General features: G+C 43.7%; 1 protein-coding gene across 2 annotated transcripts in view; it reads left to right on the top strand.

The window, feature by feature from the left end:
* Positions 1–10,475, top strand: part of robo2 (roundabout, axon guidance receptor, homolog 2 (Drosophila)) — a 377,328-nt gene extending 366,853 nt beyond the window's left edge. For both annotated transcript variants that reach the window (XM_061827028.1, XM_061827029.1), the window contains 5 exons: positions 4,587–4,784; positions 5,097–5,255; positions 5,694–5,948; positions 7,427–7,621; positions 7,781–10,475. In XM_061827028.1, coding sequence (XP_061683012.1) covers positions 4,587–4,784; positions 5,097–5,255; positions 5,694–5,948; positions 7,427–7,621; positions 7,781–7,782 — 809 coding nt within the window. In that variant the 3' untranslated portion in view covers positions 7,783–10,475. The remainder of the gene's footprint in view (positions 1–4,586; positions 4,785–5,096; positions 5,256–5,693; positions 5,949–7,426; positions 7,622–7,780) is intronic.
* The last annotated feature ends 7,009 nt before the right edge of the window (positions 10,476–17,484 follow it).

The raw sequence follows: 17,484 nt of genomic DNA, 5'->3' as shown, positions 1-17,484 counted from the left end.
TTTTGTACCTCAGTTGTCATCATTTTTGGAAACGGAAGTGATAGTCTGCCTGATAATGCCGAGTCGGGAAAGGATTGTCTGCAGAACTTTCTCGTGCATTCAGAATGGAGATAATAGAAAAGGCATTTATCTCGTCTAAAGCTCTCACAAAGTCTCACGTCAGACCATCGGATGAATTGCCGTCGCTTCAACAATATGGTCGCTCGCAACACAATTCAACTGTCAAACAGTTGCTCCGGCATTCACTTTTCTCAACTGTATCTGTGTCACTAGCTCAATTTCGGACTTGTTGTCCAACCCACGTCCTCCACAGATTTGTCCTGAATGCGATGTACTGGTGTGGGGTTGCGGGGTTGGAGTCCAAATGTTAATTTGATGGGTGCCGACACTTTGAGGTTCAGGCAAACGTCGATTCCACAACACATTCTTCATGTTTCATGTTTAGTTTCAGTTTACCTTCAAATGGAATAGCAACAAACCTAAAACACTGTATTTTCTGCACTATAAGGCGCACCTCCAATGAATGGCCTGTTTCAAAACTTTTTTTCATATGTAAGGCGCATAGAATAGACGGTACAGTTGAGGCTGGGGTTACGTTGTGCATCCATTAGATGGAGCTGCACTAAAGGCTCAATAATGATCCATATATAAGGCGCACCTGATTATAAGGCGCACTGTCAGCTTTTGAGAAAATTAAAGGCTTTTAGGTGTGCCTTGTAGTGCGGAAAATACGGTAATTGTTGACTTTAGCCTCTTAATTTTTTAGATTTCTCAGGGAAAAAAAAACATATTTGTCCATTTGTACGGTGCCTTTTTGGTATTGGGGGCGTTGAAGTCGAGATGCAAATTAGCCAATTTGCTTTTGTGACCATTTATGTTGAAAGCAGTCGGACTGAATGTCGTGTGAAAGTGCACTTCTTTCTTAGAGTTTCGGGAAAAGGCATAAATCCCTTTCTAGCATTGTTTTTAGGATTAGTATTGAATCCAGATCACATTCTTATTTTTGTTGGTAAATTTCCAAACTGGATTTCGGTGGACTTAAGTAGAACAGCAACGATCGAATAGTCTGCCCCTTGCTCGTTAATGTCAATCATTTTTTTTTCTTTCTTTCCTTTTATTCCTTTCAAGTTGAGTGGCATAAGTCAGCCTAAGTTGGTTTTAAAAGTCAGAGCAACTCTTGCCCCTGAGCTTAAAGAGAAAACTTGATTGAATTTTTATCAAATTACGTTACAATGCCGAGAGTTTTGATTGCGCCGCTATTTCTCAGAATGGAAGCGCCGTGGTGGAAAGTGGCTGTTAGCGGGGGGGGGGGAAAGAACGTACCAAAGGGAAAGAAAAAAAAAAAAAGTCATTCTGTGATGTGATATGCTGAGGCAGTGTTCCACCTCCAAAGCGCTGGCAGCTTTTTGCCTGCACTGCCTCCACTTCATTATCGGCGCTATTCTTCACGGCGGGATTGGACCCAGTGGAAATCGCTGTCTTGCTGTCTCACAGAGAAACTCTGAAAGGACTTTCAAAGTGGGGAGGGGTGGTGGTGGGGGGGGAGGCAAGATGCAGTGCTCACAGTAGTTACCACCTTGGATAAAAAAAAATAAAAAGTGAAAATGGTGGCTGAGAGGGTGGGCGGTTGATAGCGAGCGTACATTTTTGAGAAGTTTCCTTTCAACTGCTGCAGAAGTGAAAAATATGTTGCAACCTTTGCGGGAGAAGGCGCAACTCTTGAAGTGGAAACTCTTTGAAGGGTGTTTGCCAGTCTATCTAAATAAATCATAATCATATTACCATCCATACTGCAAAAGATGAGGAGTTCATTCCGGTCTTTTGATGTTCTGGTTCTGGACTGCGTCATCGTCTTTCAAAAGTCTGCTCCCGACCGACTTCAGCATGTAAAGTACTCCCATGTTGTTTTCACGCCTGCTTGTACTTGTACAATGTGGCATGAAAATGTAAATATTTCACAACAGGGTTGGTCATTTTCCACGTGAACATGAATTTCGAGTGCCGGCATAGTGTTTGCTTACCCAGTCACTCACGTTTGGAAAAAATGTACGGGTGTGGTCAGTCGTGCTCCCAGATAAAGTTGTGGGTGTGATAAGGGATGGAATCTCAAGACCTTGTAATAACTTACTGGATTAATATAACATAACTGTAAATTAAAAATAAAATAAAGAAATATATAACTAAAATGGAAAAAAATTTAAACTCAGAAATGATCATTTGCAATTTCAGTTTATAGTAATAGAACATGATATGCAACGGTATTTAACTTTTTTCATCAATAAAAATTCTTGATCTGACAAACTTCATCTGAAGAAAAATGAAATGCACTAGCCTGTCGAAGAATAAACACAAACGGTCCATACCCGAAATTTTTTGAAAATACTGAAAGTTTAGTTCAACGTAATCGGTGTTAGTGGCAACAAGCTAGCGATACATTGGAACAAACATTCCTGTCGCCAATCGTGATGTATCGTTAGAATCTAGCGTAATTTACGGCAGTATCTATGGTCAATCCATTGATGAAAGCTGGCTGTAGATGATCTAGATCTTCCTAAAGCGTGTAGAGGGGAAAAGCTTTCAACTTCAAGATAACGCATGCAATATGACTGTTAGAACTTAGATCAAGTCAAAGAAAAATCACAATCTCATGTGTATTATAGTTAGCGGGACGGGCGGGGGGTGGGGGGTGCAAACACGCTACGTCACGGCTGCTGTAAATAGGAGGCCTTTATGTGCATAAACGCGCCTTTATGTTCGTGCGCTCGACGTATTGGCCACACCTGAATCAAGTGATGAGGTGGATGATAGTTGAGCATCTTTTTTGCCGGGGGAGGCACGTCGTCTCGCGATCGACGCATTGAGCGCCCCTGGTGTAACGGAATTTCCTTTGACATGGCTCAGGACTGACTCAGGAAAGGTGTCAATTTTGGTCTTGCTGCATTTCAGCGCGGCTTTTGATACGGTAGTTCACAATGTACTGCTAAACGGGTTGAAAACGTGGGAAGGACTAAATCGAACGGTCCTTAAATGGTTTAGGTCCTACTTGGAGGAAAGGAGCTACTTTGTGACCATTGGAGGTGCTCGGTCTCAGCAAATGGCAGTGATCTATGGGGTCCCTCAAGGGTCAGTTCTTGGAACTTTCCTGTTCAGCCTGTACATGCTACCCTTGGGTCAAATTCTTCAAAACTTTAATTTTGACTACCATAGCTATGCAGATGACACACAGTTATATTTAGCAGTCTCCAGATAACTACGGTTCAATTTTGGTTTTGTGCCACTATCTAAATCAGATAAATAACTAGACGAGCCAAAATTTTCTTCAACTATATCGCAACAAAACTGAGACAGTTGTTTATGGCAATAAAGAAAAGAGAATTGCTGTTAGTAAAAATATAAAGACTACACAAAATAAGCAACATCTTTCAATATCTATTTTTTCTACTCGTAACAAATTTCACGCGCGTGATTTTTCATGCTCGATTGTGTAGATTTGCGAGCGCGGTCGCGCTTGTCAAATGTGAGAGACTGCTTACCACTGGCGTCGGGATATCATAGTACACCCAAAGCGGCACAATTCGCTAGTTAGCGCTGTTTTAACCGCTTTAACGATTTATTTCAGAATAATTTTTTTAATCAGGACACTGCTTACTTTTCTGTAAAAATGAAATAAAAGTAGGAAAAAAGAAATCTTACCCACACCCTAAGATGCCACAAGATGGCGGTGAAGCCCTGATTGTAAGGAAAGTAGTCATTGGTGTCAAGGAAGTATATGGAAGTGATCTTGTGTTAGAGATGCGGTAGGTTTAGCCTTGCTTGTTCACAGATGTTATGGGGAGTTTTTTGACGTTTTTGCGGTTCTTTTTTTTGGGGACCACATTTGGAGTCGTCAGCCAGCCAATAAAAATGTGGGACTTTGGCGAGCGTGGGAGAAGTCGGTTAATGTGACAGCTTTCTGTGGGCCCACTCTGGCACACGCTTCCGAAGTGGCGTCGGCCCAAGCGCTCTGCTCGCATCACGGTGGGGGGAGGACACAGTGCTAACGAGGCAACCGCGGGGTTGAGGTCAAAGTTGAGTTTAAGGGCACACTGGGACAAACTGGCTAACATTTTGGGGGGGGTTTCTTTGCGTTTGTGAAAAATTTAAGTTGTCTCCGCAGTAAATGAGTAAAAGCACACTTTTTAAGAGGAGTGTTGGGAGGAAAGTACTAAAAGCGCTATTCCTATCCTGCTTTTGTTTTTGCTGCAGTTCAGTCCAGTTTCCACAGAGAATTTACTGGATAAGGGACAGGGAGCGGAACTGCCTTATTTTGGAGCAACACGTCTGCTCCGTAAACAACTACAATGCAGCTCAGTTTCTAACCTTATACTTTGTTGGATACAAAATAAAGACAAAATACTGTTGCTGAATTTTCATTTTAAGAAAAGATTTATCAGAAGTTTTATCTGTCCGATCAGTTCCTGGTACTTGGGTTCTCATGGGTGGGTTTTTTTTGTCCGAGAACTATTTTGGCCATCAATGTCTAAACACGTGGCAAAGGTTTTAGCCAAATGTTTTTATTTTGAGCAACGACGACTGTGGTATTCCAGGCTCCATGGCGAACGGCTGGGGCTCGGCCTCGGAGGACGAGCGCAATTTCTCCAGCCACCGCTCCAGCTTGGGGAGCTCGTCGGACGGCTCCATCTTTACCCACTGCAGCTTTGCCCAGGCCCTGGTGGCCGCCGCGGACAAGGCGGGCTACCGGCTGGACGGCACCAGCCTCAGCAAGCGCGGTCGGTGTAAAAGAGGTCGGTGCGCCCACGAGAGCCCGGCCGTTCTACCTGTGTTGGGGCCACATCTTGTTCCTTTCTGCTCTCTACTTGTTCTTCCTGGTGCTCACCTTTAGGACTTTTCAGGCCTACTTGGAGGTGCCCGGTTTGTGCATGGCACTTTTTGGAGTGGGAAGGGCTGAGTCCACTTGCTCAATTAATTGCCTTTCTTCTCTAATAGCCGCAACCTGCCTTGCTTTCCGTTCCCAATTCCTTTGCGGCAACGTCTACTCTGATGCTAAGATCTTTATTGATCAGCCGCCCCGTGCTTATTTTGTTTTCCCTCCGCAGATAAAGGCTTGTCCCACAGGCACCGACCCAGCAGTCCGTTCTCCACAGATGGCAGCACAGTGGGAACGCATAGCCTTGGCCACCAGAGGGTCCAGCGGCCAGCGCGCAAACCCCGGAACCAGGGCACAGCACCCAACCGCAGAGATGCCGGTGCAGATGGTGGGTGCCAATAGAGTTCATTGAAGAATTGAAACCGCTTGTTGGGTTTTTCTTGCCATTCACAATACCGTATTTTCCACACTATAAGGCACACCGCATAATAAGTCACCTTCAATGACTGACCCATTTTGAAACTTTTTTCAAAAATAACGCACACCGCATTATAAAACGCAAAGAATAGATGCTATGGTAGAGGCTGGAGTTACGTTATGCATCAGTTAGATGGGCTGCGCTAAACGCTCAGTATTGATCCATATATGAGGTGCACCTGATTATAAGGCGCACTGTCAGCTTTTGAGAAAATTAAAGGCTCTCAGGTGCCCCTTATCGTGCGGAAAATACGGTAGTTCCCTTGTGTCGTAACCCTTACATCGTCTCTGGATTTTAATAATTGTCCACTAGTGACTTTTCAACCTTCATGGGTTCCTTCACACACAGACCTACCTCCGCCACCTGAGCCGCCCCCCGGCCAGGGCCAAGCTCGAGCCACAACAGGTCGCTGCGTCAACAGCATGGTGCCCCCTCCAGAGAGGAAGGCCACGTCCCTGGAGCGCCCGCCCATGTCAGGACCGCTGTCCGGCGCGCTGGATGACAGGCAGATGGCGCGCGCCACTCTGGAACATCATCGCCAGGCTCAAGAGCGACTGGGCTCGGTGGAGAGAGCGGACGACGCTCGCAGAGGCCACAAAAACGGTACGTGGAACATCCCCCTGTAGGTCCACCAGGAAAACTTGTGAAAATATCCCCAGAAGCCAGTTTCATGATCAATGTGAAACCAGTTGGACATCTGATATCACGTGAGCCAAACACAAATTTGACAAATAAGCCCCATTCGGAAGCAAGTACGCTAGTAGACATGGAGACGTGCAGCATCTTGAAGGTCTGGCAAAGATCCGCTCTCAAACATGGATTTTTATACCTTCCTGCATGCAAATGATCTGATCCATTCACATACAACAGACAGACAAAGCCAGGTGGTGGGGGGCCAGAGGGGGAAAGGAAGGAAGAAATTAAAGAAGTAAGGGTTTTTGTCAAAATGCATGCTGTCAGTGTCCCACCCCCACCTTTCACTATTGTTCCACTTTTCTCTGTTTTGCCATCTTTGTTCATTTTCTCTTGGCCCCGTTGAAATAATTTCTACTCTATGGAACATTTGAGTGTGGCACTTCGGGTCTCTGCACCCGTTGCTTGCTTCCTTTGTGTAAAAGTTAGCACTCATGCTGCAGTGTCATCAACAGATGGCACTGTCTGACACTTGTGCTGGCTTCCCCAAATGTCCCCCCTGTGCCCCTCACCTCCTCTCAGCCTCCAAAGAGCCAACCCAACCCCCTCCCCACCCGGCACCCGCCTCCCTCGTTGACGCTGCTGCCAGCGTTTGGCAGGCGTGGCTCCGCACAAACTGCCGGGAAATGACTTTGGCTTTTATTGTTGGCGCGACAACGGTAGACGGAGCGAACCCCCCCCCCCACCCCACCCCCATCTGGGCGAGCCAGTCCCAACTGGGCGCGCCACCCCACACATTTATCTTCTTGTTATTGGTGATAGCGAGGCTAGTGGTTTTCGGAGGCTCCCATTATCGTCGTCCTTCTTGTTGTCATGGGACTATTAGCTTTGTAGATATGGCTGTTGTTGGGCCCATTGTTCTCTCATCCCTCCCCCAGTCACTCAATCCCTCCATCCTGTTTTCTTTTTCTCTCTCCATCTCTGTTCTTTTACTCCCTCTTCACCTCCATCTAAGCCCAAACAGTTGAGACGGTTCCCCTGGAGATCCTGGGGTCCATTTGAAGTTACTCAGAAGGGAAGTTTGTCTTTGCTTCAGTTGCCAAGTGCTCGCTCATGTTGGGTTCGGGTGGTTTTCTTTCATATTTGAGGAGTTTGGCTCTAGACCTGGACAATCTGCAAAGTGCTTTTGGCGTGATTTAAATGAAAACTGATTGCACTGACTTGACCGACCCTCTCCGGAGCAGTTTGTGAAGGAATTATTTCAGTCTTCACAAAAAAAAAAAAAATTAATAGGGGAATGAACGTGGAATCTTTTGGTGTGGGTCCATTGGCGAAAGAATTGTAGAAAATTACTTATGAATAGTTGTCCAGGGTAATGACTAATGCGTAATTTTGCAATCTGGAAATTAAATGCATCAAATGTTGACCTTGTGTTTTTCATAACTCAGAGGAGGCTTGCCTGCCGTACCACAAACCGTCCTTCCCGTCCCCGGGGGGCCAGAGCTCGTCGGGCACCGCCTCCTCCAAGGGCTCGACGGGGCCCCGCAAGACGGATGGCCCCCGGCAGCCGCAGCAGTGGACGGCCATGGAGCACGCCGACTTCCTTGGGACCAACGGACAAGGGCAGTACTCGGGAGAGTTATGTGAGTTCACGCGACGCCCCCGTCTGTGGAAATTTTTCAGGAATTATGCACAATTTTTACAGGAGTAATTTATTAATTGTTGCAACTTCTGCACGATTTCATGTTATCTTACTGTCGTTTTATATTAAATTCATGTACATAATGCTGCTACTCTGGCAGAGTCTTCCTCTCTGCTGATGATCTGGCCAATCCAACGACGGTGACGGCCGCCCCCCTCCCTCCCGTCGTCGTCAGAGGCGACGAGGCCGTCTCGTCCGTCCCGGTTTTCTCATCTTTGTGGACTGAAGGACGGACATCTCGGTGGCAGTAACGGCGGCGGCGTCGCTAGAGTACATGTTCGACGTCCGATGTATAGACACAGGCATATTGTACATCTCACTACGGTTTTGATCTCCTGTTTTGTTTTCGTTTTTTTTTTTTGTTGTTGTTGTTGTCCCCCCCCCCCAAAAAAAAACCCGACACACTTCCTGGTGGCCGCCCTTTTTTTAACCTTTCATTTCCTTGTAAATATCTTCATTCAACTTGCTGTTGCTATGCAAGCCTACAACGATTCCTTTTTTTTAATATTTGGGTTTATCATTGTATGATATGTGAATGGTGTGGCTGCTGTGCCATAAAATTGTCATTTTTTTAAAAAACAATCTGTTAATAGTTGCCATTAATTATTGTAATTGTTATTATTATTCTGATTAATTATTGTTTTTTGCACTGCAACTTTTTGGTGATAAGCACAAAAAAAGACCATAGCTCCTGCTGACATGAAGAAGAAGAAGATGTGAAGAGGAGTTTCTGTACTGTAAAGAGAAGAAGAAGAAGACGAAGAGAATTATATACAGAGAAATGTACAGAGAGATGTTTTGTCTTTAAAGCTTGGCGGCAAGTCGACGCAGACAGGAAGTTCTCGAGGCTCGGAGAGGAAACTGTCACTTTAAAGCCACCGATGTTTCATGCTCATTTGGGGCTATTTTTTTTCATCATTTTTACTTTGCTTTTTAATGGTTTCACCACACTGAGGTGATGTTCGAGCACTTACGCAAATGTGGAGCATTTTTTTTCATTTTTTTTTTTTAAGTTGTATTTTTGGCTTCTTGTGTTGCTCCAGCCTTTATGTTCCCCTGCCTCATCCGAGCCGCTTGCACATCGGCCACCTGCGCGCAGTGTTGACAAGTTCCTCGTTCGATCCCGACCGAGGTGGGAACGTCAAAAACAACTAACAATGTACACACACACAGGAAATCCTGCTGCTTTACAATGTTTTTTTTTCTTTTCTTTTAATTATTCTTTCCAGATTACAAATGGAAACTACATTTTTAATTCATTTTTTTGATGGCAAGAATAATGTGCATTTTTCAAATTAGGATGATGACTGAAAATCAGGTCAAAGGTCCACAAATGGATTTTTCACATCCATTCTCGTAAAATTGCATTTACATTTGCTTGCGATATGATGACTTTAATCTCATTTTTAAAAAATGATTTTCTTGTGATTTTTTTTTACTCATAATAAGGCATTTAACATCATGACCTTCATTATAATAGTGCAACTTTATTCACTAATTTATTCTTGTTGAATTGCTAAATTTTATGAGAATTGAAATTTCATAGTCCAAAAACTAATATGGGAGAAAATTCAGAATATTACAGGAATTACGTTTAATTAAAGTGGTAATATGAAATTAACGTTTTTTTAAAAAAAGAGACATGGAATTGTAATATATTGCAAAAAAGTCTTCATTCGACAACAAAAGGGTATAATTTGCAAATTTGTAATAGTAAAAGAAGAAAGTTGCAATTTTAGGAGAACGGAGTTGTAATATTATGAGGAAAAAGATGTAATTAATTAATGAGTATAGATGTCATTTTCAATGCCTGTGCAAGAAGCTACACACACACAAACCAACATCAGATGATGTCGTCCTTGTTTCTTTATTTGCCTTTTACCAAAACGCTGCTGCTTTAAAACAACATTTTCAATGTTAATGTTCAGGATTTTTTTTGTGCTTCGGTGACTGTTTATTTTTTATTATTGTTTTTTTTTTTTTTTTATATATATACCGCTAAAGGGTTCAAAGGTTGTTGTGATGGTTGATTCATTTAAATGGGCACAGTGGCCTGTGTTTCTGGAAATGAGGTGCACGAGCGTATCTCAGGTTCTTTTACATTCTGCTGGTGTTTATGTACATATATATGTGTGTGTATAGATATATATAACATGTATATATACACACACACATACATATGCATATATGGTATATCCATACGCGGTCCCCCACATTCCGACAAAAAAAAGACCAAATTGAAATTTTTAATGTCTAATAATCGTGTTTCCCTTTTACTTTGACACCACAGCCTCCTTTTGTATTTATTTAAAAACAAACGAAAAAAATCTGATAAAAAATATTGTGGAATATGCATAACAATTTGTGGCGTATGAAATGTTTTTGTTTTTTTTTCGTAAAGTTGAGCGCGCGAGGAGGAGCCGAAAAATTCTTGACCTTTTTTTTCCCCCCGATATTGTCGGTTCTTTGTAGCCTTTCTTGTGTGTGTTGCCTTTTTCTTAATAAAAGAAAGAAAGAAAAGCAAAGGAAAAAAAACAGGTTTAAAAAAAAAAAAGTGGTCGGGTGTAATCTTTGTGTACGGTCCCGATCCGCCGTCCTTTCTACAGTTGGTTGATTTGGTCGGTCAAGCACTCGCTCTTCCTCCTCCTCCTCCTTCTCTTCCTCCTTCTGTATTCACTTGCATGTCCTCCTCGTCCCCCCACCCCAAAAAAAAAAAAAAAGAATTGACGGTCGTACACATCTCGCCATGTTCCTGTAAGATAGAAACGATCCATGTTCTTTTTGTTGCCCTTGTACCCGCCTCAATATCAAATAAAATATTTTTGAAAAATGATGACGTCTCCCAGAGTTCAACTCGCACATCAGATAAAGGTTACAAATCAACACTGATTTCATATATTTGGTTTTCTTTTCCCATTTCAACTTGCACCTTTCATAATTTCCCATCCATTAATTTTCTGAGCCGCTTATCCTCACTACGGTTGCAGGGCGTGCTGGAGCCAATCCCAGCTGTCATCTGGCAGGAGGCGGGGTACATCCTGAATTGGTCGCCAGCCAATCGCAGGGCACATAGAGACAAACAGCAGCACTCACAATCACACCTCGGGGCCCGGAGAAACCCCACACAGCCACGGGGAGAACATCCAAACTCCACACAAGCAGGGCTGGGATTTGAACCCCCGTCCTCAGAACTGTGAACCCAATGCTCTAAACAGTTGCTACACCGTTCCACCCAATCAGAAATTCAATTAAATATTGGCGTTTCAGATGGCACCGTGCATCAGCTGGAAAGCACTGGTGTCAAAGTTCTGAGGTCACCGGTTCTATCCCTGACCCCCCTGAGTGGGTTTTCTCCAGGCACTCCAGTTTCCTCCCACACCCCAAAACATGCAACATTAATTGGACATTCTAAATTGCCCATAGGTGTGGTTGTGAGTGGGGCCGTTTGTCTCCATGTGCCCTGTGATTGGCTGGCAACCAGTTCAGGGTGTACCCCGCCTCCTGCCCGTTGACAGCTGGGATAGACTTCAGCACTCACCGTGACTCTCGTGAGGATAAGCGGCAAAAGAAAATGAATGGATGGATGGATGTACTGTAATGTCAACCTATTTTTCAAATCGACTTCGCTGAGGGGGGGTACGGTGAAGCAGCTGGTAAAGCGTTGGCCTCACAGTTCTGTGGTCCCCTGTTCAATCCCGGACCCACCTGTGTGGAGTTTGCATGTTCTCCCCGTGCCTGCGTGGGTTTTCTCCGGGCACTCCGGTTTCCTCCCACATTCCAAAAACATGCAACATTATTTGGACACTCTAAATTGCCCCTAGGTGTGATTGTGAGTCCAACTGTTCTCTGTCTCTATGTACCCTGCGATTGGCTGGCAACCAGTTCAGTTGGGATAGGCTCCAGCACTCCCGTGACCCTTGTGAGGATAAGCGGCTAAGAAGATGGCTGGATGGATAGATTAACGTTTCAAGTTAGGTTAATACACATAAACCATCTTGTTTCTATGGTAACACGCACCAGGAAAAGCGTGGGATCTTCAGCTAGTTGGATTTCACTGCTGTCAGGTGAGTGCGCGTTTTCAAACGTAAAACAAGCGCAGGGTTGGCGCCGTCGCCCAATTTTTGATTGGCACTCGTTGGTTTGTTCATCACGGAGGACAGCAGATGGCGCAGCTGCTGCTTTAATTGAAATCTTTATTAGCCAGACATCTGCTTGCTCAGGTCTTTTTTGTTTGTTTTTTTTATACATTTACTTAAGGAAAAAAAAAAAGCAAAGCCTCATTTGTCAAAATGCGACATGCATGTCTGACAATTAAAGTCATGATCGTTCCAAAAATATTTGCCAAATGCAGTTAGAGACCTGATTTGAAATGCGAGAATCAAAGTCTCTGATCCACAGTATCAAACCTTTTCAGGAGAATGTCGTTTCGTACGATTCAAAGCTGCACTAAAGGCAACAGAAGCCACATGGAACCGGAAAAGCTCAGGTAGATCGCAATTACGACAAACCTAGACACAACTAGGTCTAATCCAGACCTAAAAATCCTAAAATCCTACTTGAGCTGTCTTCGGACTCTGGTAGAACCCAACTACAACTAACCTACAAATCAGGTCGTATCCATCTAGAAGCCACCTCCCGCTCAACTTAAACTCAAGTCGAACCCTCCTGCAACCTAACGTAGAACTCGGGCAGTAGCCATCTGGAAAAAAACTCCCACTCAACTTGTACTTAGAACTCATGTGCAACCTAACTAGAACTAACCTAGAATTTGGGTAGTAACCATCTGGTGTGGAAAGTGCCCCTCAACTCAAATTTAGGTAGAGCCATCTGCAACCTAACTAGAGCTCAGGTAGATTCAGGTAGAACCTAACTCCAACTCTTCCAGATCTCGGGTAGCAAGGTGAGAACAAAACGCTGCAGCAAGACATTAGATAAGGACGTTTGATCACTTGCATTGGTTCCTGGATCAACTAAGATACAATTTAAATGTTTTGTGACTTTCAAATGAAATCGAACGCTTCCCTTTCTTGCTGACTTCGATTTTGATTTCTTTTTCTACGTTTCATTTATTTTAATCACGTGGAGTATGCAAGTTGCTATACCCAATGACATTAGTATTTGGGCCTGTTTTAATGCCGCTTCTTCTTTCCCCTGCCCCCTCCTCTGGTGGGGATGATAGAATCTGAGGATTCTGCACCGACCGACCGGGAGAAGTTCTGAGGCGGACTACTTCCCCTCGAGGCATTGCCCCAACCTGATGGAGAACCCCTTTCCTGTCTCATAAAATGGACTCGCGGTATTTTCAGCGTCATGTCACATCGTAATCATTTTTGCCTACTCAACATCGATTGCAGTCTGGTCTTCTTCTTCTGTGGTGGCTTCTCCAGGTCTATTTTTTTTTTCTCCCTCAAATGCGATTTCAAATTTTTCCCGACACAGTTGTGGAATTTCGTTTAGAAAATGTCACAGATTTTTGTCAGCGGGGGGCCTGCGAAGTCCTTTGATGATCTCGTCCACAGGGCCAACAAGTACATTTCCCCGAGGAGGCGTGGCAAAGATGCAACAACAAAAGCAGCCGAGAGACGCAAAAAAAAAAAAAAAACGTTCCCCGGATCGCGGATGAATAACATCACCGCTTTGACTGGAGGTACGGGGTCAGGAACCCTTTTACCTTCTTCCCTTGAAGGCCTTCCCAGCCCCTGAATGCATCACAAGATAAGACACAATCACTATTTCTACTGGAAATCAAATGATTTACTTTGGCGGCTCGCTACGTGCCTGCGCTCCTACGGGCGCGATATGGAAGGGGTGGCGGAAAAGGCGGGGGGGCCACGCGTGGGCGGCGTAAATACGGCGGCGGCATTCGTGTCAGGCGGGAGGCAAAGCCTTTAGAAATGCATCTTTGTCGCTGTTGTGCTTCATAATTTGACTGGTGCGTGGGCGCAAGACTTGTAAAAGGAGGGACGAGGGGGGGGGGGCATTAAAAACGAGCCCCCGTCAATGATGTGTGTCACTGAAGCAGCAAATTAACACGAGGAGATGGAAGAACGTCAAGGAGACGCAAGGGAGAGAGGCAAAGATGTCACTTTTTTTTTTGTGCCTGTTAAAACGCGCCGTCTGTACAGCTGGTAATTTCTGCTTGGATATTAAAATAGCAAAACTTGTCTGGCATTATGAGCTTTAAACTTGTTATGAAACAATCTCCTGCATTGAGTTACTGATTGACTCATTCAATGCCAAGGACGTTTATAGGACGTCAAGTGCTGTTTTACTCCAAATGTAGTGGTGCATCTGGTCTTTAAGGCAGAGGTGGTTCTCGGGGACCAGGGAGGGGGTGGTTCTCAGCCTGTAAATCCCTGATGAGAAATAGCCCCCAGTCTGGCTACTCCACTAAAATTCTAGGACACCCCCCCCCCCCCCTGCTTTCCGGGAGCAGTTTGTTTCAATTGTTTAGAAATCAAATTAAACAGGTGCTTTGTCGGCTTTGTTGCTTCAAATGTCAGGAACGTTTTTCGTCTCATTTAAAAAAAAAAAAATCAGATCAACATGTAGCAGGCAGCTAGCTAATAGGGGCGATGTATTAATATTAAAGTGTAATATTACAATTTATTAATATTAAATTGTAAACACTTGTAACAAGTGTGGGTCATTAGATAACTTATTTAGAGAATATGCTGAGGGGGAGGAATGAAAAAGAATAGAAAATGATTGAATGAAAATAAGTCAGATCACAAACATTTTCTGTTTGAGTTCGAGCAGGAGTTTCACGCCACTAGCGTACGTCTCACAAGCCAACAAACACGAGAACAAGTGGCAAGGACGCGGAGGTCGGGTCCTGTCGGGGAACCAACGCTGACGGGGAACCAACGCAACGTTGGCACGGCGCGATCCGGTGGGCGCCGCGTCTGCGCTCAGATGGAAATGGAGACGCGGGAAACTCTTACGTAACCCTTACGCAAGCTTACAATAAAGGCGCTGTTCCATAAACAATTCCAAAAAGCAGATTACAAGTTTGTCGGCAAGATCACGGTTTTAAAATTAGATTTTTTTTGGTTAGGGTTTCAAGTTGCTACAGTTTCCATTTCATACAAGGGCTTTAGATGTTAAAATTAATGGACAAATTCAAGTTTAGGGTTTGAAATTAGGCTTTCAAGGCAGGGTCACGTTTGCAGACAACACTGAGAATTTCGTATTAGTACTTCAAAAAAAGGGGTTCAAGGTAGCTTTCGGGTTCGTATTCGAGGTCTCAAGTCAAGAGCCTTTGAAGTCAGGGTTTTAAGAGGATAGATAGATAGATAGATAGATAGATAGATAGATAGATAGATAGATAGAGATAGATAGATAGATAGATAGATAGAGATAGATAGATAGATAGATAGATAGATAGATAGATAGATAGATAGATAGATAGATAGATAGATAGATAGATAGATAGATAGATAGATAGATAGATAGATAGATAGATAGATAGATAGATAGATAGATAGATCTTCACTTTGAACCTTTAACATTGGCTTGAAAGCCAAATTACATAATCTGAACCCTAACTTGAAAACGCAAAAGAGGCCGGTTTGCTGTCCTGTATTTAAAAAACAACAATAACAAGCATGCGACAAAGCGGCTTCCCAACCAGTAACCAGTAAACAGACTTGGACTTTGGGAGTATTTTTTTTTAGTCGGTTTGTCTGTTTTTCAGGCAAGGACGGCGACATCGCTGAGTAATGGACGAGAAGAGGAAACCAGAGAAATCCCTTGACGTTGTCACCACGCGTCACGCCAACCGCACGAAGACAAGGCGAGGCGCTAAAGTGTGTCCGGGGCAACACTGTCACGCAAAAACACTGGAAAAATGATTTATGTCAAGTCCAAATTAGGCCCGAATTTGCCAACTGACAAATGTTTAACAAATCCAGCATGAGTACTGAAACTGAAACTAACTTTTCAACCATGCCCATCGTCTGTACCTGGTTACAAAGACTGAGCCCCATTTGGTTTCCCCAAACCCAGATCCGAGAATTCAGCACTGGGCATTAATGGTGTCCCATGAAATCGAGCCTTTGTCGCGGCACGGTACAGGTCACATCCACACACGTAGGTCATGTGACTTGCGAAAATGGCAGCACCCCTGAAAATTCGTAACTGTTGATAAAAATCTTCTCGAAACATTATTAAATAAGAGAGGATTTAACATTACATTGTCAAAATAGAGTTCATATCACATGACCTATTGGATACATTGTTAATGAAAAGTAGTGGATTTCCCCTTTAAGTTGTTCCCCCAAAACGGCCTCTCATAACAGCGTGAGGCTAATGAGTGACGGTGTAATATGAAAATGAGATGTAGGGTGGGGTGGGAGGGGGTCGTGCACACGCACGCAAAAATGTGATGCATTAATTGTTGACGCAGGTGAATAATGAGACCGCAAAAGCGGCAATTTCCTCCTTCTCTAAAGATGCTTAATTGCGAGCCATCTAGAGAGGAACAAGTTGGTGAGGGCACTTTCTTGGATTTTCGTGCATTCTAATTATAAAGATGGATTGTAATATACAATCATGATAGGGAATCTTTCCAGTTATGCATGTTAGGTGAATCCGAGTTGGACCTCAACGGACACTTGATTAGGGACACCCGTTTCCGATCCCCAATCGCTCGGCCGTCAATTTGCAGAGAAAAATCATGTTTGCATTTCATTTGATTAATTTGGATTATCAGAGCCTGAGGACGTTTTTTTAGTTTTTTTTTTTTGTTTTTTTTTTTCAGGCTGGTTGATAGCATAGCATCGCATGGGCGTCTTTAGCTTTTACAGTAGGGAGGGGTGAGCTAGCCCAGTGGAGATTCACAGGATGTGAAGGAATGAAGCGCAAAAACAGCTAATAAAGAGCGAGAAATTGATTTGAAGGTTTTTGAACAAATTTTAACATAATATTGGGTAAAAATTTGCATTAATGAACTGGGGGTTTTTTTTCCAAACAGTACACAAACATATAAAAAAGGTATTTTTCCAGCATTCATTTTACAAATATTTTTCATTGTGTTAAAGTGTAAATTTTACATAGAGTAATGATTCATTGTTTAATTGTATTATCTTTAAGTTGCAATAAAATGAGCATTAATTATAAACCTTTGATGTCATCACACTACTATATTTATTCTTTTTTTTTTCCGGTGGCTTTTTCCCCGGCGCCCGTTTGACCTTCACGAGTTCTTTCCCGACCTTCTGCGAGGTCTCCATCCTTCCGCTGTTCCGAGCAGATAAAAGGAAGCACGTCTGATTGGCTGACAGTTGTCTGTATCGATTATTATTTTACTACAAAAAAAAGAAGACTAATGAGCAGGACCAATTGTAAGCAGAAAGGTTAATACAATATAGAAATGTCAGGAGATGAATTCAATTGTTTTTTTTTTTCTGGGGGGGAAGAGTGCTGAATGTCTTGCCCTTTTCTTCGCGTCCCTTCGTTTCTGCATTTGTGGCCTTTTGCTTCTTTTGAAACCCTATCAGTGTCTTTCAACCTAAATTTGAAAAGTTGTCAATAAATGGCCATAGTAGAACACGACAAGCAAACGCTCACACTGAACTGAGAGACTGAGCAGACTTTGGAACATACGGAGATCAAGAGCGAGCCTGGCCCAGCAGACGGCGATATGAAGAAGGGCCGCACTTGGATGCTCTTCTCTGGACATCCCGTCAAGGCTAAGCGTCGGTGGCGTAACTCCATCTGCTCGGCAGGGCTGGACCACGACCGCGAGGACCCCGATGAGAAGAGCCCAGAATCTTTCACCGCGACTTGACGCCACTCAGACTT

This window comes from Syngnathoides biaculeatus, chromosome 8 (genome assembly GCF_019802595.1).
Source record: "Syngnathoides biaculeatus isolate LvHL_M chromosome 8, ASM1980259v1, whole genome shotgun sequence".
Classification (NCBI taxonomy): Eukaryota; Metazoa; Chordata; class Actinopteri; order Syngnathiformes; family Syngnathidae; genus Syngnathoides; species Syngnathoides biaculeatus.
Note: the sequence above shows the minus strand (reverse complement) of the source record. Positions and strands in the feature narration are given on the sequence as shown.